General features: G+C 40.0%; 3 protein-coding genes across 6 annotated transcripts in view; all 3 read left to right on the plus strand.

The window, feature by feature from the left end:
* The window catches only part of LOC115265573 (EGFR adapter protein), a 909,498-nt gene that overhangs the window by 437,949 nt on the left and 448,029 nt on the right, over positions 1-23,520 (plus strand). The window lies entirely within an intron of this gene.
* LOC115265587 (WD repeat-containing protein 55 homolog) lies at positions 1,377-3,547 on the plus strand. The gene is made up of 4 exons (XM_029871264.2): positions 1,377-1,609; positions 1,748-2,653; positions 2,776-2,927; positions 2,999-3,547. Coding segments are annotated over exons 1-4 (1,428 nt in total). The 5' UTR covers positions 1,377-1,607; the 3' UTR covers positions 3,367-3,547.
* Positions 18,260-22,120, plus strand: LOC109407309 (beta-1,4-galactosyltransferase 2). Of its 3 annotated transcripts, none has more exons than XM_019680302.3 (3): positions 18,260-18,457; positions 18,711-19,163; positions 19,598-22,120. In XM_019680302.3, the coding sequence occupies exon 3, from the start codon at positions 19,713-19,715 to the stop codon at positions 20,667-20,669; it is 957 nt and encodes a 318-aa protein (XP_019535847.2). In that variant the 5' UTR covers positions 18,260-18,457; positions 18,711-19,163; positions 19,598-19,712; the 3' UTR covers positions 20,670-22,120. The 3 variants fall into 3 exon arrangements, with proteins under 3 accessions (XP_019535847.2, XP_029727123.1, XP_019535844.2); XM_029871263.2 differs by having other exon boundaries at positions 19,621-22,120; XM_019680299.3 differs by having other exon boundaries at positions 18,261-18,457; positions 18,711-19,167; positions 19,621-22,120.

The raw sequence follows: 23,520 nt of genomic DNA on the forward strand, positions 1-23,520 counted from the left end.
TAATATTAATCGATCGATGTAACGACTTGGTTGCAGTGATTTCGATGTAATATTCAACAACTTTTTTTGCTGTGTACTGAGGGATGCATTCCCATATATCATATATCAGATATATCTTAGGCTTTCCTAAATAAAAATGTATTACACTAGCGATTGGGTGAACGATTGTATCATTCCGCGTATGGTCAAGATGATAGTCCGAACGGGTTAGCACGTTGTATCATAATTTTCTAAATATTAGGGTTGTGCATCACTTCATGAATTGATTCGAGCAGTTTATTAATAAATTTTAACTAACCGGCTTCGAAGTCTTTTCGCTCGGCGGCGCACTTAAATTCCGTGCCACCCCTGTCGTTGACATTCCACAAGCTCAAACTGTCGCGTAAATTTTGAAAAGCGCTAATAAATAATATTTTCTATAACAACCTGATTTTTCAAATTGATTCTTTCTTGTCCCTCCAAGTCCTATGAACGTTCCTTTCAAAGCGATATAGAATTATCTTTTTTGTACAGAAAACTCTGAGGGAATCGAAATCAATGAAATAAAGTGATCCTGGGCAGTCTTTCGGCATTCACGCAGAAAAATAAATTGTAAACATAATTAAATTCTAGTTCAAATCAACCGATTTTTCAGTTTACTATAGCGACAAACTGATTTCTAGTTTAAACTGAACTGTTGCAACTGTTTGATAATACAAATATTTTCATTTGACGAAATTTTTGACAGTTTGTTAGAACAAACAGAGATTTGGTAGTTTCAACATAAAATAACAGATTGTTTTAAACGACTGCACTTTTGTGACTAACAAACCCGGAAGGTGATTGTGTTGGTGACGGCAGCAACTGCGGCAGCTCAGAAATCTATTTTTAGACCGTCGGTGAGCGGATGGGGAGGAGAACGACTAAAAAAAGACAAAAAAGGCGAAGCCGATCAACTTTTTGTGGATGCTGTCGTGAGTACCTGCGCGTTATCCATCACGACCAAAGCTGCACTTGGAAGTTGGCGTGATGGATTTGCTGCACCTTCTTCGTTGTGGCGATGTTGGGGTAAGCATTTTATAGGTGTGTGAGTGCTTTCGGACCATGTTTATGGTTTTTATTTTGTTGAAACAAATGAAATTTTTGACATTATATGAAATGATGGTAATCGGTTGTTTTTATCGATAAACTCTAAATGAAAATAATTAAATATAACTTTGGAATAAGTAAATTCTCAGTTTGAAAATCAACCATGCGTTTTATTGTTTTAAACAAGCGCCATTTTTCTGCGTGTTCGGTAATAAAATCATAATCTACTTTCAAATGTTACGCGACAACTCCCTGTTTTCGCTGTCATCGTCCTCGTCGTCGTTTTTGTTTTTGTTCTGCTGCTCTGCGTGCTGTGCGAGTGGGTTCTGTCGTCGTCGTTGTCGTTCTCCGTCGTGTGTTGCGTCGCGAGTTCCGAACAAAACAAATCCGCGTCGCAGTCTTTTCCATACACGTTGTGTTCTGTGCTTTGTGTGTAATAAATATTTATCCAGTTGCGGCGGAACTGGTTCCACGGATTCGAAAAGTGTTCTACTCGACACCCAGTCGATCCAAAAAACAGCCTCAAAATTCACGACAAAATGTAAGTTCCGCGAGATTATAGGTCGGCGATGATTGCGCGAAGATTTTGGTGGCAGCCTTGGTCCTAACCTCGTTGTGTATCTTCTGAGTTAGGAAAAATTCACGATTTTATCATTTTTCTTTGTTTTATGAATTCCAGGAGGAATTTCAATTCGCCGAAGTTCGGTCATTCAATGGGAGACGATTCCGACGACGATGAGTTCGATTCTGGGACGGAGCCGGAGTTTTTGATGGAGCCGTACGTGCTGGAGGAGTTTCCAATAATGGAGGAGATTGAAGGAGACGAGGTGGAAGAAGATGAAGGATCGGATTATAATCCCAATGAAGAAATTGTTATCGGGACGTCGTCAAGTGACGAGGACGATTCGGATGATTCAGATTCCGATAAAGACGACGAAGCGGGAAATGCTGGCGGAACAGAGGGAGAAGATAGCAGCACGAAGAACTCGGTTCCCAAGCGAGTCATTGACGATTACGATGAGGAAATGGAGGAAGATGAAGTGATCAAAGCGATCATTACAGAGATCAAGAAGCCAAGATCCAAGCCTCCGGACATAAAAACGGAAGACTTCGTGACGGACCTGTGTTTTCATCCGGACCAGGACATCCTGGCAGTGGGAACGACCACCGGTGACGTAATTGTCTACAAGTTCACAAACGACGAGTGCACCATCATGAACACGCACGAGACCCACACCAAATCGGTTCGGGACGTGGAATTCAACCCAGACGGAGATGTACTAATTTCCACTGCAAGGGACCGATCTATCATGGTGACGGATGTGGAAACGGGCAAGTTGAAACGATTCTGGGATGACGCCCATGATGAACCGGTCTACACGATGAGCATGATCACCGAACATACGTTTGCCACCGGGGATGACGACGGAGTGCTCAAGCTGTGGGATCTGCGGCAGAAGGAACCGATCTTCAAGCTAAAGGAAGTGGAAGATTTCATCTCCTGTATCATTACGAACGAGCAGAAGAAATACCTGCTGATGACGAGTGGGGACGGTTACCTCACGACTATCAACATACCGCAAAGGTGAGTTTCGGAAAATCTAGAAACTCTGTATTTCCAGTGAGTCGCACTGTTGTAACATCTTGTTACAAATATGTGCTACTGCACTGCCGTAGAGTACGTTATTTTAAATTTTACAATTTCAGAAAAATGTACGTTCAATCCGAGCCGTACGAGGAGGAACTCACCTGCATGGGTGTGTTCCGGAAAGACAGCAAACTCGTGGTCGGTTCGTCGAAAGGAAACTTTTACACCTTCAACTGGGGACAGTTCGGCTACCACTGTGATGCTTTTATCGGTAATGCATGTTGGTTGAGTACCCTTTCCGTTCAAACCTTGCTAAAACTTCTCGATTCTACAATTGAACAGGTCCAAAAGCGGGCGTCAACAAAATGGTCCCCATCACAGAAAGGATAGCCGTAACCGGCGGCGAGGATGGCATTCTCCGGGCGATGCACCTGGTTCCGGGACGAGTGCTCGGCGTAGTCGGACAGCACTCGTTGGCCGTCGAAACGATCGACATCAACAGCACCGGAGAGTTGATCGCTTCCAGCTCGCACGACAACGACATTCGCTTCTGGAATATCAAGTATTTCGAAGAGTTCGACGACATCAAGTACAACAGCAAACCGGACAAAAAGGCGATGACGCACAATCTACCCTCGTCAAAGCAAACCAACGCAGCGGATTTCTTCTCCGGTTTGGCCGGCGATCAAAGCGGGACCGAGGGCGACTGAAGTGGTTCGGGAAGATCCTCAGAGGGTTTCGGTTATTACCGATGAAATAGTGATTGACTAATGAGTTTTTCGGTCTCATCAATCGGTAAGTTTGTCATATTCTTAGTTGAACAGTAAGTGTTCATCGCAAATTGTCTATATTTTCCGTAATGAAGGTTGTTAAGAGTTTATGTACGTATTACAGGAAGCGAGAGTTATTGATCCGAATACTCCTTTGAGACAGTGGTTTGGAAAAAAGTAGAAATAAGACAATTCTCGGATACTTTTTCAAAACGACGTATAATACACGCAAGTCCTATGTTGATACGTCGTTTTGAATAAGTATCCGAGAATTGCTCAGTGTCAGTTCGTATTAGTCAATACTTTGAAACTTATTTTAGAATGACTGTATATTTCAAGTGAGACAACATAGTCAAAATACAACGTTGGAAATCATTCAAAAAACAATAATAATGTAACATTTGTAATCTTAAGAAGTTAATCTCTTTCAAGTTCAAAAGGCCTCAACTACACAGGGTCAAATGTTTGACAAGGAATGAACTAAAGATCAAACATCTGGGGGAATGCCTGAAGAGCATTCCTGGAGCCTCGTAGCCGTGCGGTTAGGGTCACCAAGCTTCTAATCGCACCATGCTATGGGATGAGGGTTCGATTCCCGCTCCGGGCGATGAAACTTTTCGTGAGAATAATTTCTTCTCCGTATCCACTGGTGCATGCTCCGTGTGTCCCTTGTCTAGTGTTAAGTTTAATTCAGTCTGTACAGCCTCTGGCTGAAGACGGTGTTCGCGTCTTTAAGATATTATAAGAGGAATTACTGCAGCATTTCCTGAAGGAATTTCCGGAGTAATTTCTGGGGGAATTTCTGGAGGATTTCCTAATGGATGTCTTGGAGGTATTTCTGGAAAAATCTCTTGGGGAACCTCTGCAAAAAAAAATCCAGGATTAGTTGTTGGAGGAAATCTTGGATGCATTTCTGAAGGAGCTCTGGAGGAATTCCTGGAAGAATACCTGAGTGAATTCCTGGATTAGTCCATGGAGGAGTTCGCGAAGGAATCCCTGGGGGTATTCCTGAAGGAATCCTTTAAAAAATCTCTGTAAGAATTTCTAGAGTTATCGCGGGAGGAATACCTGCAGGAATTCCTGGGAAAATTCTTGGAGGAATCCCTGGAAAACTTTCTGGAGGAATTTCTGGAGGAACTCTTGGGGAAATTTTTTGGAGGTGTCTTCAGGGAGCTCCTGGAGAAATCCTTGAGGGGCTCCCGTGGAATTCTCAGGGAACTTCCGGAGAAATTCTCGAGGAACTCCCGGAGGAATTCCCAAGGAACTCCTGCAGGATTTTTCAAAAGGTTCTTGAAGTAATTCCTGGGGAACTCCTAAAGGAATCACAGCATAGCTCCTGAAGAAATTTCCGCGAAACTGCCGGGAAAATCGTGAATAGGTATTCTCGGAGATCATCACGATGAATTTCTGAGGGACGCCTGGAGGAATTCTAGGGTAATTTCCGATACTTCAAAATACCATAAAGATTATTTGTATGCCAGTGGATGCACAAGTAATAACACAAAGAAATACTCAAAATATTATGAGATACAACAGAGGTAATCGTGAAAGAATTACATCGATAAATTAAAGAGGTACAAGAAAAGAGCTTGTATAGCTTGAAGGTCTTGATTCCAGAATCGTTTGGATGACCTAGATCGCCAAGTGAATGTTGCTAAGTTATCAGAATTGCACTCTGAGGCTCTAAGAATAGCGTAGATGATATTCCGCGAGCATTCGTTACAATTTCCAAATTTCGCTCACTGATCATATTTAGACATCATAATCATAAAAACAATTGTGCAATTGTCCCAATTTCACTTTAACTATACTATCTAAAGTAAAATTTAGAGAATGCAACGATTAGTTCTATGATTATGTTCTCTAAATATTATCAGTGAGCGAAATTTGGACCCGCACGAAATTAAGGCACCCCACGGTACCACAATATCAATGTGCTCGTAACATTGCGAGGTCCAATGAACATCAACTTGACTAAATTTCTGGAACAGAGTGAACACAAACGATGGTAGATATTGTAGATCTTAAGAAAATGAATTCCAGAGTAGTTTGGATGACTGTTCTAGATCACCCAATTCATGTATCATGCATTTTCTAGGGGTGCTTTGAGGCTTTTTGAGCACTATAGACTAGGTTCTGCGATCATTCATTAGCATAGCATAGCATGAATACTTGCACAAATCTTGGATTGAGTTGCAAAGTTGAATATATCCATTTACATTGCTGATGTCGCTACTATCTACAATGTCATAGATTCACTCAGCTCCACACACCTGGCCAAGTCCTTGTAAGCATTTATAAATCCCTTCATCAACTTAAAAAGAGCCCAGAACTGAAGCAGCTTCCAATAGATGAAAGGATGTTGAAAATAGCAAATTTTCAACTTATATGCAGTTGTATAGCAAATATATACTGAAATAGAATTATTTATAAATAAATAATATTGGAAAGATCTCACCAATTGTTGTGTGGTTTTTGTGCTTCAATGCAGATCATCTAATTGCCTTAATTAATGTTCTTCTCTGCAAAGAACAACACAATACTCATCAAAGAACAACACAATACTGAACAATAAACACCCGCGGATCTATTGTTTTGATTTCCGCTCGAGACAATAACGGACGCTATCGATTATGCTGCCATACTCACCCCTTACAGGAGCGATGCATGCACAGCAAAGAACAACACAATACTGAACACTAAACACCCGCGCATCTATTGTTTTGATTTCCACTCGAGACAATTGCGAACGCGATCGATTATGCTGTCATACTCACCTCTTACAGGAGCGATGCATGCACAGCAAAGAACAACACAATACTCAGGTTCTGCGATCATTCATTGTGTATAAAATTTGGTTGAGAATGTTGGATTTGTATCACAAACTTCTGAGTACTTTAGTGGCCTTAGAATAGCTCTGAGATCAAAACTTCAACAGATTATGATGGGTAGTATGTAATATGTACATTGTATGTCGAGGATCAGTAGAAACTAAACGATGAAATGTGAGCAAAAGGAGGAAGGGTGAAAAGGGAGAGGTACCATGCATTTCTTAGCACAACTATTCTGCCCCCACTCGCATAACAGTCCCATATGAATAGGAAATCCAGCAAAGATGTAGTTGCTACTCCGTGATTGATCAGAGGAATCGAACTCTTAACTATGTTAAGGTCAATAACGGCGCCGGCCACGTCCTTGCGGTCATCAAGGAAGGGAAAGAACATTCTTAGACAAACGTTGTTATAGAGAGAGACCGAGAATTGTTGCATCTCCACGCTTGTCTCAGGAGGAATTTCTTGGTAGCAGGGAAGGGCAACCATTGTCGATCTAGGAGTCACCCATGGTTGGTGATACGATATGACAATGGATCAATGAACACAAACCTCCACCCACAATCGACTACTTTTCCACGTGAAAACAAGCCAAAAAGAAAATTCTATCGCGCGTTTCCACCCCACTAAGAAATCTTAAGTCTATTCCATACAGAAATCAATCGCAACGCTTAATTTAGACTGATTTAGAAAATCTTGAACCAAATGTTGATAGAAATATTTATTTATTCTCCGATATTTCAGGCCAAACATTTCAATAGGTCCTATCTGCATTTGCGAGGCTCTCATTGTTCACTTTCTCTTCCAATTATTGCAATGTAATGATACACTTTCAACTATTTTCGCAGTACAAATCAAAAGACGATTGTTTTGACCATAGTTTAATGCAAGGAGACAATCATAATACAATTAAACTGCTGAGATATCAACGAAAGAGAGGGAAACCAAAGAGAGCAGATAGGACCTTTAGACATGTTTGGCCTGATTTATTTAAATAAATATTTCTATCTACATTTGATTCAAGTCTAAGTTGACCGTTGCGTTTACTTGATTTCTGTGTGGAATAGACTTAGAGTACAAATTCATTTTCATTCATTTTATTCAGAGTAGAAATAGGGTATTAGTTCCCTTATTAAGCATGTGGCTTCCATTTTTATCCTACGAAAAACAAAGGATTGAAGCGCTGTTTGTTTTGTTTCTAATTTGTGTATTTTTTATAAGAAGTGAGCACCCATGAAAACAAAAAGAACGGAATCAATCGGTGCCGTAATCGCTTGTTTTCGAATAAGATAAATATGGAAGCGTGAGATTACTGATGGCACACATACCCTATCAGCATTGAATACACAATAACATCTCAATAACACGGACATTTTACACCCTGGGTCACCTAATGATGCTTACATATAAAACATTTCAATAGGCATTGACGGCGCCGCAGTGCTGCTGCCTGGCGGGAGTCGTATGGCAAATGTGAGAAAAAAAACGAGACAAAACACGTTTGTTTATACTTCTTCACGCACACGATGACAGATACAAATGGGATTTCCCATTGGAGTGAGTGCTGCCGTCATATAGCGAATATAAATGAGTTTTTAAGTGATCAAAACACTGTTTATACACATCCTTAGTTTACAATCTGTTGGTCAGTCCGAACTGTTCAATTTGGTTACTGTAAATAGTGACTTTGAAATATGTGTTTGTTAAAAATTGCCACTCAGGTACAATTGACGGTCATTTCTTTCAGATTTCGAGGCTTTAACAAAAAAAAACTCATTCAAACATAGATGACAATCAAACCACAGACAAACAGACGTAACACCTTGAACGATTTTCATGGAAATTCATCGCCCACTTCACACTACCATCACCTGGTGGAAAAGTTGCACGAATCACTGTGTTGTGCAATATCGCCAACAGAAGGCGCTAGTGTGAAACGTCAAACGTATAGAAAAACGATGCGCGCGCCTCTGGTTGTGAAAGTCACAACTATAAAAATTTAAAATGATCGTTAAAAGCGTGGTCGATGGAAATTTCTCAAGTGTTACGTCTGTTTGTCTGTGATCAAACTGTCCCTGCAGTTTCAGGACTATGATAATTTTCGGTGATGTTCAAGAAATATTACAGTCACTGTTTACAATTAATCAATTTTTATCTTTCTTTTACATTTATCCCCTCACGTTCCCTAACACCCCATTTTTGTGTTTTCGAAAACCTCGCACATTTTGTTAATCTTCAATTTCTCCAAAAAATCGTCAAATTTCATAATCTATGTGTGTAGCAAGACAATGATCGGACTGCTTTTCCTGGAAGTTTCCCATTAATTAATGGGGTTGAAAATTTTTTCTATCCCTTAACACCCCATTTTACGGTATCTAGGGGTAGGCGGGGCAATATGGACACCCGGGGTAGAATGGACACCCTCAATATTTTGAAATATGCGAACTTTTTTGAATTTTTAATGAATGGAGAATATAGTCCATTTGTCTAAAACGTAGTTTCAGGAAATAAACATTCGAAATTAAAATTATACTTGATTTTACACGAAAAAGTTGCGTCCTCCGTTTTTTTGTGCATGGAAATTATAATTTTCACACCATCTAAAATAAGATTTAGTGATTAATTTATTGCAGGTCGATTAAAACCTGATATTTCTAGAATACATGCAAGTAGTTTTGCTGTATCTACATGCTTAACATGTTTATATTTTCTTCTTTATTATATCAAAAATCAAGTTTGGAAATGTCTTCTGCTGCCGGGGCAAAATGGACACTCACCTTTTTGCAAGAAGCGGCAAGGGAAAAATATAACCTAAATCACAAACAAACCAAATTCTTCGATTTCAGTATATTTTCGGTTAAATGTTCACTATAGTAGACATAGGGTGAAACAATTTGGTCAAAAAACGACAGCAGTGGAAAATAGTTGTTCTAGGCATAGCTGTACATGCCGACAAAAACGAAGCTTTATCCAAAACAGCCTGAATTTAAATTAACTGAACAAAAATGAACTACTTCGGCGTATTATTCATCCATAATAGTTGTTTTGTAGTGAAATGACTTTATAGGTGTAAATAATGTACGAAATTCGTAAAAGTCTCATGGTGTCCATATTGCCCCATGGGGGTCCCGAATAAAACGGTATCATAAAATTGTGATAAAGCGTATCGTTTTTTGATTATACGTGGTATTGTGTATTCAGTTCAAAGTTGGACTATCCCGACTGTTTGTGAAACTGTTCAGAACAGTCGTCGAATATCGAGGGGGTTCTCGATGTATTCTATAGAAATCGATCAATCAGCAAATTGGTTTCGAGCACATCATTATTCCAAACATTCAGGTCTTAAGAACTTCATACCGAGCTTCAAACATAGGCAATTATCTTGATTATTTTGTAAATTGCCTTTATTACACCTTATTTTAGAAAATACAAAACATTTATCGCGGAAAAAATATCCTCACAAATTTATTAATTGATAAACATTGCATCTGAACACCCCCCGACTTCCGCGCCAAAAAGCTGGCGGCTTGGCTGCCGGCAACAGCTGATCAAGGAATCAGTTGGCGCCCGGTCAGCTGTCCTTGTTTCACCAATTGAATGTTTTTAGATACGCGTTTGCGCGCGAAATCTTTCTCGCTCATTTCTGCTGTCAAATCCGTCAGCGACCGTTCACCGACCGTTTGAAACGTGGACTGTTTCAAACGGTCGTGAACAGTTTGGAACTGGACGGTCAATATCATAAAATGTATGATACAATATCATACACTTGAATCATATCAATGATTAGAGTTATCATATTCGGAATTTGAATGATAGATCGAATGGGTTGTTAAGTATAGTTACCATTCAAAAATAGCTTTTTTCTCGAACAAAATTTCTGCCAAATTATTCGTGTTATAATCACTTTATCATTTGATTAACGATTTACCGAATAATAAAAACAAATCTGAAATATTTCAAAACTCTACTTTATCGGCTTGAAATAAGAAAAACACCCCTGCAGTTTCCACTGCTGTCAAAGCGTGGACGAGGTTCATGACGTCATGCTGTGTTGTTTTTGTGCTGAAAGTTTATTTTTAACTTTGGAGGCCACACTGAACCAAAACATCCTCCTTTCAACGACTGAAAAGTGATTCGCTTGCGCCCTTTAACAAAAATCAGTCGAGATGCGGATGACTGTCAGACGGTTGCATCCGATCATGGATGACGTCACCGTATTGCGAATCATCCGAATTTTGAATAGAACTTTTTCAGAACGCAGGTGCTGGTCAATCGGAAACTGAATGGATTTCAGCCAAACTTCATCTGATTTTTAAACCGATATTTGTATGAAAGACAGGCAGAACATTTGGATTTTCAAATGATTCAATAAAAAAATGGCAAAAATTGAGAAAAAAATAAAACGAGTAGGTTTCAACTGTTTATTATTGATAAAAAAAAACTTTGGTTCCAAAATATGAAATATCATAGTAATTGTGATTGTCATTTCTAAACGGCGCAATATGACAAAGAGATTCCATTCCGATAGCCGGTGGAATGCTTTTTAGGCTTCCTTTCCATGCTGGAGAAAATTTCCCTCTGTCGGGCTGCCGTACCGCCTGAAATGTTGCTACCGGAGGCAAACTTTAACGCTACTGCAAGACGTAAATCCGTCGTTTTTTCGGCGTTTTCGGTGAGGTAAACATTGGTGGCTGTTTCCTAAAACTGCAGAATACGCAAATAACTACCTAGACAAGTTTAAATTTTCATAAACTTACTTGAAATCTGTGAATCGAAAATTTCTCGCTTCGCGTGCTTTTCTACACAGAACAAAAATGGTGTCTGAACAATAACAATCTTCGTCTTTGCCCGAAATTTCCGCGGCAGAAAATCCTACCAAAATTGAATGATTTGCGTCTAGAGGCGCAACTAAACTATTCGTCATTCAGTTCGCGGATGATTTGCAGTCGGTTAATCGTCATTCAAAAAACGAATGACAGATCATACAACACTGGAATAAAAAGTCGTATGCTTATTGAATGCGCCCAAAACTCTCCGTCATCAACAATGTACGGTACCGGCGACCGCCACGGTACAACCTAGAGCGACTGAAGCAACCGGATGTCGCCTCAGCATACGCGCAGAATCTCGAAGCCGCGTTGCCAGACGAGGGCGAGCTCGATGAGGCCCCTCTAGAGGACTGCTGGAGTACAGTGAAAGCAGCCATCAACGACGCAGCCGAGAGCACCATCGGGTACGTGGAACGGAATCGACGGAACGAATGGTTCGACGAAGAGTGCAGAACGGTTTTGGAGGAGAAGAACGCAGCGAGGGCGGTAATGCTGCAGCAAGGGACTCGACAGAACGTGGAACGATACAAACAGAAGCGGAAACAGCAGACCCGCCTCTTTCGGGAGAAAAAGCGCCGCCTGGAAGAAGCGGAGTGTGAAGAAATGGAACTGCTGTGCCGTTCCCAAGAAACACGGAAGTTCTATCAGAAGCTCAACGCATCCCGCAGCGGCTTCGTGCCGCGAGCCGAAATATGCAGGGATAAAGACGGAGGCCTCTTGACGGACGGACGTGAGGTGATCGAAAGGTGGAAGCAGCACTTCGATCAGCACCTGAACGGCGTGGAGAACGTAGGCACGGGAGCCCACGGCAACGGAAGGAACGACGACGCCAGTGCAGCGGAGGACGGAAATGAACCAACTCCCACGCTGAGGGAAGTTAAGGATGCCATTCACCAGCTCAAAACCAACAAAGCAGCTGGTAAGGATGGTATCGCAGCTGAACTCATCAAGATGGGCCCAGAAAAGTTGGCCACCTGTCTGCATCGGCTGATAGTCAGGATCTGGGAAACCGAACAGCTACCGGAGGAGTGGAAGGAAGGGGTAATCTGCCCCATTCACAAGAAAGGCGACCATTTGGAATGTGAGAACTTCAGGGCGATCACTATTTTGAATGCTGCCTACAAAGTGCTATCCCAGATCATCTTCCGTCGTCTGTCACCTAAAACAAATGAGTTCGTGGGAAGTTATCAAGCCGGCTTCATCGACGGCCGGTCGACAACGGACCAGATCTTTACCGTACGGCAAATCCTCCAGAAATGCCGTGAATACCAGGTCCCAACGCACCACCTGTTCATCGACTTCAAAGCGGCATACGATAGTATCGACCGCGCAGAGCTATGGAGAATCATGGACGAAAACGGCTTTCCTGGGAAGCTGACTAGACTGATTAAAGCAACGATGGACGGTGTGCAAAACTGCGTAAGGGTTTCGGGTGAACTATCCAGTTCATTCGTATCTCGCCGGGGACTGCGACAAGGTGACGGACTCTCATGTCTACTCTTCAACATCGCGCTGGAAGGTGTGATGCGACGAGCCGGGCTCAACAGCCGAGGAACGATTTTCACAAAATCCGGTCAATTTGTGTGCTTTGCGGACGACATGGACATTATCGCTAGAACATTTGGAACGGTGGCAGAACTGTACACCCGCCTGAAACGCGAAGCAGCAAAGGTCGGACTGGTGGTGAATGCCTCAAAAACAAAGTACATGCTGGTAGGCGGAACCGAACACGACCGGATCCGTCTGGGTAGTAATGTTACGATAGACGGGGATACTTTCGAGGTGGTGGAGGAATTCGTCTACCTCGGATCCTTACTGACGGCTGACAACAACGTGAGCCGTGAAATTCGGAGGCGCATCATCAGCGGAAGTCGGGCCTACTACGGGCTCCAGAAGAAACTGCTGTCGAAAAAGATTCACCCACGCACCAAATGCACCATGTACAAAACGTTAATAAGACCGGTAATCCTCTACGGGCACGAGACATGGACCATGCTCGAGGAGGACCTACAAGCACTCGGAGTTTTCGAGCGACGCGTGCTAAGAACGATCTTCGGCGGTGTGCAGGAGAACGGTGTGTGGCGGAGAAGGATGAACCACGAGCTCGCTGCACTTTACGGCGAACCCAGCATCCAGAAGGTGGCCAAAGCCGGAAGGATACGGTGGGCAGGGCATGTTGCAAGAATGCCGGACAACAACCCTGCAAAGCTGGTGTTTGCAACGGATCCGGTTGGCACAAGAAGACGTGGAGCGCAGAGAGCACGATGGGCGGACCAGGTGGAGCGTGACTTGGCGAGCATTGGGCGTGACCGAGGATGGAGAGCGGCAGCCACAAACCGAGTATTGTGGCGTACTATTGTTGATTATGTCTTGTCTTAATGATGTGGAACAAATAAATGTATGTATGTATGTATGTATTAGAGTGGGTCAACGTTGTATGGAGAAACTTTAAATTTGATTGTATCATCCCGGAACAAAGCTTTTTCAACCTATATTAGCGCCTAAAACAACTGTGCAAAATTTGGGAGCGATTGGTTGCGTCCCCGTATTCCGCATTGCGATTGAAATTTGTATGGAAGTTAGTATGGGAAAACGTACTTTTTTGCATTTTACTCATAAGTTGAATTCTTTTGTTCAATACCATGTAACTAATGACGTTAAAGTATAGCCTAGGATATGCCGAGAAACTTTGCCGAAGACCGCAAAGTGATCCGACGCTTGTGAAAAAAGTTATTCGCCTGGTAACTTAGGCCAAAAATTGTGATTTTATTATTGATGTTATTCCTTTACATGTTAAATGTTAAGCACCACCGGGCAATCTGTACGTTATAACTTTTTTCACAAGTGTCGGATCACTTTGCGGTCTTCGGCAAAGTTTTTCGGCATATCCTAGGCTATACTTTACCGTCATTGGTTAGATTGTTTTAGAAGAAAAATTTCAATTTATGAGAAAAATGCAAAAAATCACGTTTTCCCATACAAAATTCCATACAAATTTCAATCGCAATGCGGAATACGGGGAAGCAACCAATCGCTCTCAAATTTTGCACAGTTACTTTGTACGCTAAAATGAATCGAAAAAGCTTTGTTCCAAAAAATCGACTTTGTTGACCCAGTCTAGTATGTATGTATGCTTATTGAATGATTTTTATTCGGGAAAACGATTTTAACGCATTCAACTGCTGCTGTTATTTGGCTTTGGGAGGATTAAGTTTTCGGAAAAAGAGAAAGACAAATCAGACGATACAGGGAGGATGTTTGGGTTCAGTCCACGACTCGTATCGCGATTCGAACTGTAGACTGGTGCTGGGATTTCCATTCCCCTTCGCGCGTTGCTGGTGAACCATATCGACACGGTGCTCGCGGGTTATTCAAACCCAATGATATGAAAGTACCTAGAACTGGAACATCTGATATCAAAATATACAGGGTAAGTTAGTTCAGTTGTTAGCCAGTGAGAGCGCCTACCGCTAGTTAAGGAATAATTGCACAGTGACCATCGATCGTGCCGCCGATGCACACAGTGCCCTAGAAAATACATTGAAATAAGATTCCTCTTACGGCACGGTGCATGGATTTTCCTATTCTGCTCATATCGACGGAGAGGATAATACGGGACTTCAGGTCCTGTAATGAAGCTGGTGACAAATGCGAGTGTCACATAAAAAGTTTGCTAATGCTAAAAGTGACCACAAAGTAATTATTTTGAGCTTTCTCATATGTAGGAAACCAAAGAAAATGCTTCCCAACTCTTGCTAAGTGCAGCCTTGTGGAATTTTCACTCTATTAGTGAAAACAAGTGCTATATTTTCTAGTTTATGAGAGAAAAAAGATTATAAACAATCATATATTTATTATTAGACATATCATTATCATTTGTGCTATGATACCGGTAAAGTATTGAAAAATTGCAATTCTACAACCCGTATCATTCGAGCATAGTGCTATGACTATCTATATCATTATCACAGACAAACAGACGTAACACCTTGAACGATTTTCATGGAAATTCATCGCCCACTTCACACTACCATCACCTGGTGGAAAAGTTGCACGAATCACTGTGTTGTGCAATATCGCCAACAGAAGGCGCTAGTGTGAAACGTCAAACGTATAGAAAAACGATGCGCGCGCCTCTGGTTGTGAAAGTCACAACTATAAAAATTTAAAATGATCGTTAAAAGCGTGGTCGATGGAAATTTCTCAAGTGTTACGTCTGTTTGTCTGTGTCATTATCATTCAGTGAATTGAATGCGTATGATATGTACGATAACAAGAATTGTAAAAATCTATGCGGGGTGTCCATTCTGCCCCGTATGCTTGAAGACGGTCATGAAAAACCATGTGAAAAACTAACATTTTTCATAACATTTTTTGAAGTGGATAAATCATTTTTCTTCGTGAGCATTCTTATGCAATGGATGCTAAATAGATTTTAAAAGGATACATGTAGGGTGGGGCGGGGCAAGATGGGTCGCGGGGCAAGATGGGTCAGTGCCATTTTCGAGCGCATTACTCATGTTTTGATTATGTTAATAATTTTGTTAGATGACCAGCATGAATATACAAAAGTTTGGAGCATTGATTGAAAAATTATTCACTTTCATTGGGAATAAAAAATAAAATGGTTTTTAGCCATTTTTCTTATGCGATACATCCCATATAATCTCCATATAAACGGCCGCGGGGCAAGATGGATCACCTTCAATTTTGAACGTATTTTTGGAGCATTCAAAAGTTATTTATTTTTTATTACAAGACTATCTCATAACTGACTTCAATCAAGCGGAGTGAACGCTGAAAAATATAACATAAAATTATGATATTTTTTTAGTGAAAACATCGATTTTCAAGTCGCCTGAGGACCACTCGAATCGTAAAGTTTTTTATATTCCAAATAAATTTATAAAATGTTTACTAGTAGCTCTTGTTTACTCAGTATGGATATGGAGCATATATGAATGCGGAACAAATCTTATATTTTGATGTTTTTCGTTGAGAAAATGTGAATTACCTAAAAGGTGACCCATCTTGCCCCGCCCTTTTTTCACAGCGCAAAATCGATCACTTTTTAAAACTGCTTGTTTAACATCATATTTTGTATTTAATAATCTTTTTATCGACTTTTAGCATAGCTAACTAGTGTATTGAAGAGTAGCGGACGAATACAAATCAATATGATTTGTATTTACAAAGTTATGATGATGCATCCTTAGGTGACCCATCTTGCCCCGCCCCACCCTATCAAAAAACTAAACTTTTTTGACATCGTGCTAGGTAAAGTTGGCAAAAACCTTAGGGTGTCCATATTGCCCCGCCTACCCCTAATGTTGTTGAAATACGACTGAGGAAGAACTATCCCCGGGACCCCGGGGGATAAAACAACTCGTTTTTGCAAATCCCAAAACTACATAGCGTTCAACCAATAGAGTTAATTATCTAAGTGACAGTAATTCAAGTGCATTGGAAATTTTACAAAAATAAATAAAAGTAAAGTACCGTAAAACGGGGTAACTTTGGATGGTTTTTCGGCGATTTTTTCTAATATTTTCCCATGGAACAGTATTCCCTCTAGTTTTATATTTCTAAAACAAGTACTGGAGTATCAGTTATCTATTGCAATTAAAAGATTTTATAATCTTAATTTTTTTAGGTGACTATTAGTTTTTCATATGAACGAGAATCAGATTTTCCTTTTTGGGTAACTTTGATAGAAGCCCTGAAAACACATCAAATCTTGAAAAATAATCACAGATTGAAATCTTAGGAGTATGAACATACATGATGAGAGCCTTGTGGAATATATTAGATAGATTTTTTATATCAAAACAAAAATTTTTAACTAAATTCTACGTATAAAAATGAATTTGTGAAGTACTGGTTTGAAACACAGTGAATTTAGCTATAAAAAAATAATATCTTTGTAAAATATATGTTTAACGGTACATCAACATATGATTACGTGCTATTCATGATGAGTTTTCTTTTTTGGGTAGTTTTTGAATGTTTTATTAACAAGTTTTGAACAACACAGATTTATCTACATGAAATTACAAGGGCATTGCATACTTTTAGGCGTTTATCGATGTATGAAGATTTTTGTGTCAAGTTACAAAATTGCTTCCACTTCGTAAAAACACACTTCGTTATGAGATTCAAGGCCAGATTTGGAATCTACTATGATGAATCTATAGAGAATGATAGTCCATTCATTGAAAACATAGTTGAAACGAAGTCGTACAGCAGATTGTTTGAAGGGGTTGACAAATGACAAAAATATAATTTTTTTTTAATTTTTGTCTAAAAAGTTGTATTTAAACTAGGTTTTGATGAAAACACGAGTAAGATGAACTTTCATATGTGTAGTATTGATCTACGTTTGCCTTTTTCTTAACTGGTTGAAGAAATCATAGTTATAAGATAAACTATACAATGCCTGTCGCACTATCAAAGTTTCCCGCATTATCAAAGATACCCGGTTTTACGGTAATTGATTAAACATATAATTTTAGCCTTTCGCGTTCAGTCTTATATTTGCATTCCCACATATTTACTTCTGAAGACTAAACATTATTTTGGATTGGACAGCTACACAATTGGCCACCATCCTCAACACCACGCTAATGCTGTGAACAATAAAACCTTGTCAGACTGGTGGTGTACGGTACAATTATCTTGAAATGAATTTCATACTGATTATTGTCTTCAATCAAGATAGGTTTGGAATAATTTTCTTGACAACTTGTACCATGGTACAAATACCATCAGTCTGTCACTGATGTAGGAAGAGTGTTTGAACGTATTGTCTAAAATACATCAACGCAAATATTGAAAGGATATAACAATATTAAATTGCTTCTCAAATTGAAATACGGGCTAATACAAAAAAGTAAGTACACCCGATTCTTTTTTGCACGGATCTGGCTTTTGCTATAACTCAGTCAATTTTGAACCGATTCTCATGAAATTGTGTACACTGATAGTATACTAATCGTGGCTACATGTGTACAAAATTTCATGAGAATCGATTGAAAAATGACTGAGTTATAGCAAAAACCAGATCCGTGCAAAAAAAAGAATCGGGTGTAAGTGAAAACCAAGTATGAGTAGGTATTTGATAGTTATATTTTTTTATAATTTCTGGGACATAAATGATTTTGTTGAATTTGAAGATTTAGGAAAATGAGCGCATATACCTACCTGCTACCAATGTTATTGTTTTTAATACGTCTGATGATTGACTCATTCATTATGAACATGAACCATCGCCTATACAAGAGCCCTTCTGTATGGGTGCAATGTTTTGGCTGCCGCATGCTTTCTACATCTGCGTGTATGGTACAGTTATATACACTTCTCGATACAGTGTAGGTCAGGGATGCCACATGTACAGATTTTTCTGTAACCATGCAGATTTTCTCGCAGCTTTTCATACAGAATTCTGTATACCAATAATTACAGATTTTCGGAAATTATACAGATTATACAGATTTTTCTGAAACTTACAGAATTTCAAACAGATTTTCCGCGAAATCTTACAGATTTTTGGCAAAACATGGTGATACAGATTATAAAGATTTTTGGAAGGCAAAATACAGATTTAAATGTGGCAACACTGGTGTAGGTATCAAGCTCCGCAAGGCACATAGCAGCACAAAACTGTCAGAAGCTGCGACGAGGAAAAAAAATCTAGAACACATCGGGTCCGTCTCGCGTCGAGTCCTTGCGTGCCAGCCAGGTTCTCCGAAATTGCGAAAGAAAAATCAATCGACACCAACCACTTCAGTGCCGCGAACGTCGCGAAGGAAAGGATGGACCATTGGACCACCGACCGAACGGATTCAACCTACTACTGCTGCTGCTGGTATTGCTGCTGACTGGCTGGCTAGCTGCTGTTTCTCTTCGGTCTATCTCAACCTATCTAATAGCTAGGTACTACCGCCGCCGTGGACCCCATCGAATAGGGTTCTCTTCAACTGTGTGTGGTATTGTGTGTTTTATTTTGGTTGTCTGCCGGCGGAGGACCACTATCGCTACGAAGTCACTGGAGGACTTCCGTTCCGTCCTGTACAGATCTGTGCGTAAGTATCCAATTATCCATGTACCGTAATTCGGGGGCAAATTGATCACTTTTCAACAAGATTTGATGTAATGATTCGCGAACATTGATATCGCTTTCAAATTCAGCAGGATGATCTAATCAAATCAACCATTGAGGATAAATTGATCAAATGTTTCATAATTCTACATCAACATTAAATGTCATTGAAAAGATACCATTTTTTTAGCAACATGAAGAGCAAAATTCATAGATTCTACCTAGTTTTCAAATGTATATGACAGCATCTTAGCTACCCTCCATCAAATCAGTTTATGGTGTCTTATATTCAACATTGTAAGACTCGATAAATCTCCCCGGTATACTACAACACCAAACCAATTGTTGCCAATTTGCCCCCGGTTTACGGTACTCTGATAACGTGTTCCGAATATGACGAGTTCTGATTAAAGGCTTGTCCTATCATACTCCACAGGCACGTCGTCGGTGCAGAACGTGTACAACTTCAATTTGTGATAACTTGTGTCTCCGGGAGCTTGATACGAGTGAGAGTGTGAGAAGAGCGATATGATCAAGTTCCGAATATCGCAACGGCAGATTGTCGCGTGTGCGTTTTACTTCGTGGTGCTGGTGTACTTGCTGTGGCCGGGCAGATTCGCCAGCCGGTATGAGTACATCGAGGGCGAGGAGATCTACGAGCAGCTGGTACGGAAGACGACCAAAAATGTGAGTCTGATGCGGAATGGGATCCGTTGCGATTACAGCGATGTGCTGGAGGAAAATGTGTACCTTTATAGGAGGCCTTTCACCGAAGAGATTATCAATAATAACGTAAAGCTGGGTGGCGAATGGTACCCGGAGGATTGTCTTCCCAGTTTCAGTACGGCCATAATAATTCCGTACCGGCAGCGGGAGAGCCAGTTGAACCAGTTCCTGATCTATATGCACAACTATTTGCGACGGCAGAGGATTCACTACAGGATATTTGTGATCGAGCAGTATGACCCGAAGCCTTTCAACCGGGCAAAGCTTTTCAACATCGGAGCGTTGATAGCTATGAAGCTGGACTTCCCGTGTCTGGTGCTTCACGACGTGGACCTGATGCCATTGCAATTGGGTCATCTGTACGCCTGCTCTCAACAGCCTCGTCACATGTGCTCTAGTCTGGATGTGTTTCGATATAACCTGCCCTACAGAGGCCTCTTTGGTGGAGTAGTTGGTATTCAGTCACATCAGTTCATGAAGGTGAATGGTATGTCCAATATGTTCAGCGGATGGGGCGGAGAGGACGATGATTTCTACGCACGGTTGGCGAATAAGGACATCGAAATATGCCGCTTCAGTCCGGATTACAGTCGGTACACGATGCTGAAGCACCGGAAGGAGGCCCCCAACAAGGATCGGGTTGCGTTTCTGAGGAACGGGCACTTGCGGTACCATACCGATGGGCTGAACTCGCTGGTTTATAAAGAGGTAGGCTTTAAGCTGCACAATTTGTTCACACATGTTCTGGTCGAGACGTAGACGCCGAGAGTGGAGGGCCTGTTATCGCCGTTATCTACTGTTTGCTTGACAAACTTTTTCTATCCAAGGGTGTTTTCAGTATTGTCTGGTTGACATGAGTAGACTAATTGAGAAGTACGTGTATTTATTTAACGAATTGAGAAGAAGTGATTTTTATTTATTTTTGTTATGTTTCTAAGAGGCGGCATCACTGAGAACTTATTTGATGGCTAGAACTACGGTAGTGATGTAGTGATGATTCTGTTAAATCTTCGGCATTTTTTCCTAACCTTGTTCATATCTAGAATCCTGGAACCTGAAATATAGAAGGGAATGTAAAGTCAACCTAGAAATGTCCTATTAGGTAGTCCTCGTTGAGGATATTCTAGAGACATTCAGAGGCATTGCTTGAAATTCTTAAAGAAATTCATGCTATAAATTGTTATTCCTGCAGTCCAATTTGGCATATTCTCGCGGACATTTTATCTGAAATTTGGTTCGGCGGTGAATTAAACTGCATATTCGTCCATTACATTAGACTACCAAAAAGATAATGCAGGAGTCGCCAACTCCATCCAATGATTTCCTAATTGACGATAATCTCGCAATATGGATAAGATATGAACGCCGTATCACCGAATTAGTCATATATGCCACCTAAAAAGCATTAATTTTCGCCAGATTACCACACTGCTTCTCTCGTACGAAACCAATGACCAATGACGGTAATACGTTTGCAAAGCGATAACACTCTCAGTCAATAATTTACAACCTGCTTATTAAAGTGTCACAAATAAAGTTTTTCAAGCCCTAGCTGGTTGATTGATTTCCGTTGATAAAAAAGCAAAAAAAAAAAACTTATCTATATGACCTAAGCGCACAACAACCAATACCAACAGCAACAACAACAACAACAGGGGCGGTTCATTCGATTACGTTCGGCATGTGACTCTATCGGATCGAATTTATTATCATTCAAATCTTATTGCTTGATGGCTAATGCTATTACTAGATAACATTTGCGCTAACAACTTCTCGTTGATGTAATTGAGCGATATATTTTGATTGATAATTTAGTGGATAGGTTATTCATTTCCAGTTAGGTTAAAGGTAAATTATTCTAAAATCGTTTGCTAGGTGGAAAGAGTGTGAATGACGATAATGGTAATAAATACGCCCTGTTGTATTTTAGCAATAGTAGCTTACGTACATTTTTGAAATGGAAACAGCGTGATTTTAACTGGGAATCTAATGGCAAACATGTTTGTACATTCGTTGCCTTAAGCGACTAGAAGCATATTATTCAACAAAGTAGCATTAATGCAGTATCTCATTTATAGTTTTCAGACAACTGTGTCGTAATACTTTAAGTGTTTAGTAGATCAGAATGTGGAACTAACATTGATATTAATGAATTAGAAAAAAAACGCCATTTGACTTAATAAAATATGTTTAATCTTATGTATCCATTAGTTTTATAGCAGTTAATTTATTGAACTTCATACCAAAACTAGTTCGTAAGTAGGATTTTCAAATTTGCAGTTGAGAAACAACACAACCATACAAAATATCAATCTTAATGAAAACACAAGTTTTAAGCTCCTTTTTCGCGCTAGACCGAGGCATCGTACTCGACCGGCTTCACACAGAATACAAAAAAAAAAACTAGAGGACTCAAAGTAACAATGCTTTCAGCGCCATTTTCTCCAACCTAATACTCTAAAACACTCCGTAATTCGCTCGATTGAGAACAATAAATGCAATATACTACATACAAAAAAATACTAGGTAAAACAAATCTAACGTTGTTAATTAATGCTGCTGCTTCTTTAGCAGCAGCAACACTCAGTGCAGCATTCTCGCCGCGCAAAGTATTACAAATTCACCTTAAATGCACACGGAAGAAGAAATAATAGATGATTTAGGTAATAGGGCAAAGTATGCATTCAAAGCATGTGACAATGCGATCCCTTTACGGAGCCCCGTTCGTTGGGGCTGATTGATTGAATAAAACATTTGAGCCTAAAATACAGTGAAAAGTGAATAAAGAGTAAAGATGAAACTTACGGTAATTGTGTTACTTCATTTGGGTTGAGTATATGTTATGGGGCGTTTGTTTGTAATGGATTTGTTTGATAAGTTGCATACACATCCTACTGTGTAAGTGTAGAATTAGCATAATAGGGGGATTCACTAAACAACGTAAACTGATTAAACTGATTAATCGTCGCGATTACCAAGGCAATCTTTGATTATTTCATTCGAAAAACCATGAAACATTTCAAATAAGCAGAAAATCATGGCTTACGCAGCAATTTAAACTGTTTAGTGAGTACCCCTAATGTTAAAATGCACATGAATAAAAAAAAATCCACTGGAGTTTTCCGGAAAATTATGCGACCCTGATTTTTTTTTTCAATTTAGTTGTTGGTCATATATATATATATGAACTCCACCTATGAAAAAAAAATTCATTAAATTCTGAGAACCTTCGTACCAATTTGTACGATAATAAAAAAATCCCCTCTTGTGTTTTCATCAAGTGTTTCCTTATATTACATTACTTCTACGAAAAAAATCACGATGGCGTTGAGGTGTAATTTTAGCTGAGACATGAACCCTTACACTTTTAATAAATGTTACGCTTAACAGAGTTAATTTTTTAAAACTTTTCATTAAAAAAAGACATTGCAGGCTAAATATAGTCTTTGATGATTATTATTTCACCGTTAAGTTTATTAACAATTCCTTTTTTCAACTTTCCCTCCGAAGTATTTGATGATTAAGGGCAAACGTCATAAAATCCCACTTCAACAGTCAGACGCTCAAATTTCAAGCAGCAAGATACAAACAACAGTGCGTTTTATTATTC

Source organism: Aedes albopictus, chromosome 2 (assembly GCF_035046485.1).
Source record: "Aedes albopictus strain Foshan chromosome 2, AalbF5, whole genome shotgun sequence".
In the NCBI taxonomy this organism is placed as follows: Eukaryota; Metazoa; Arthropoda; class Insecta; order Diptera; family Culicidae; genus Aedes; species Aedes albopictus.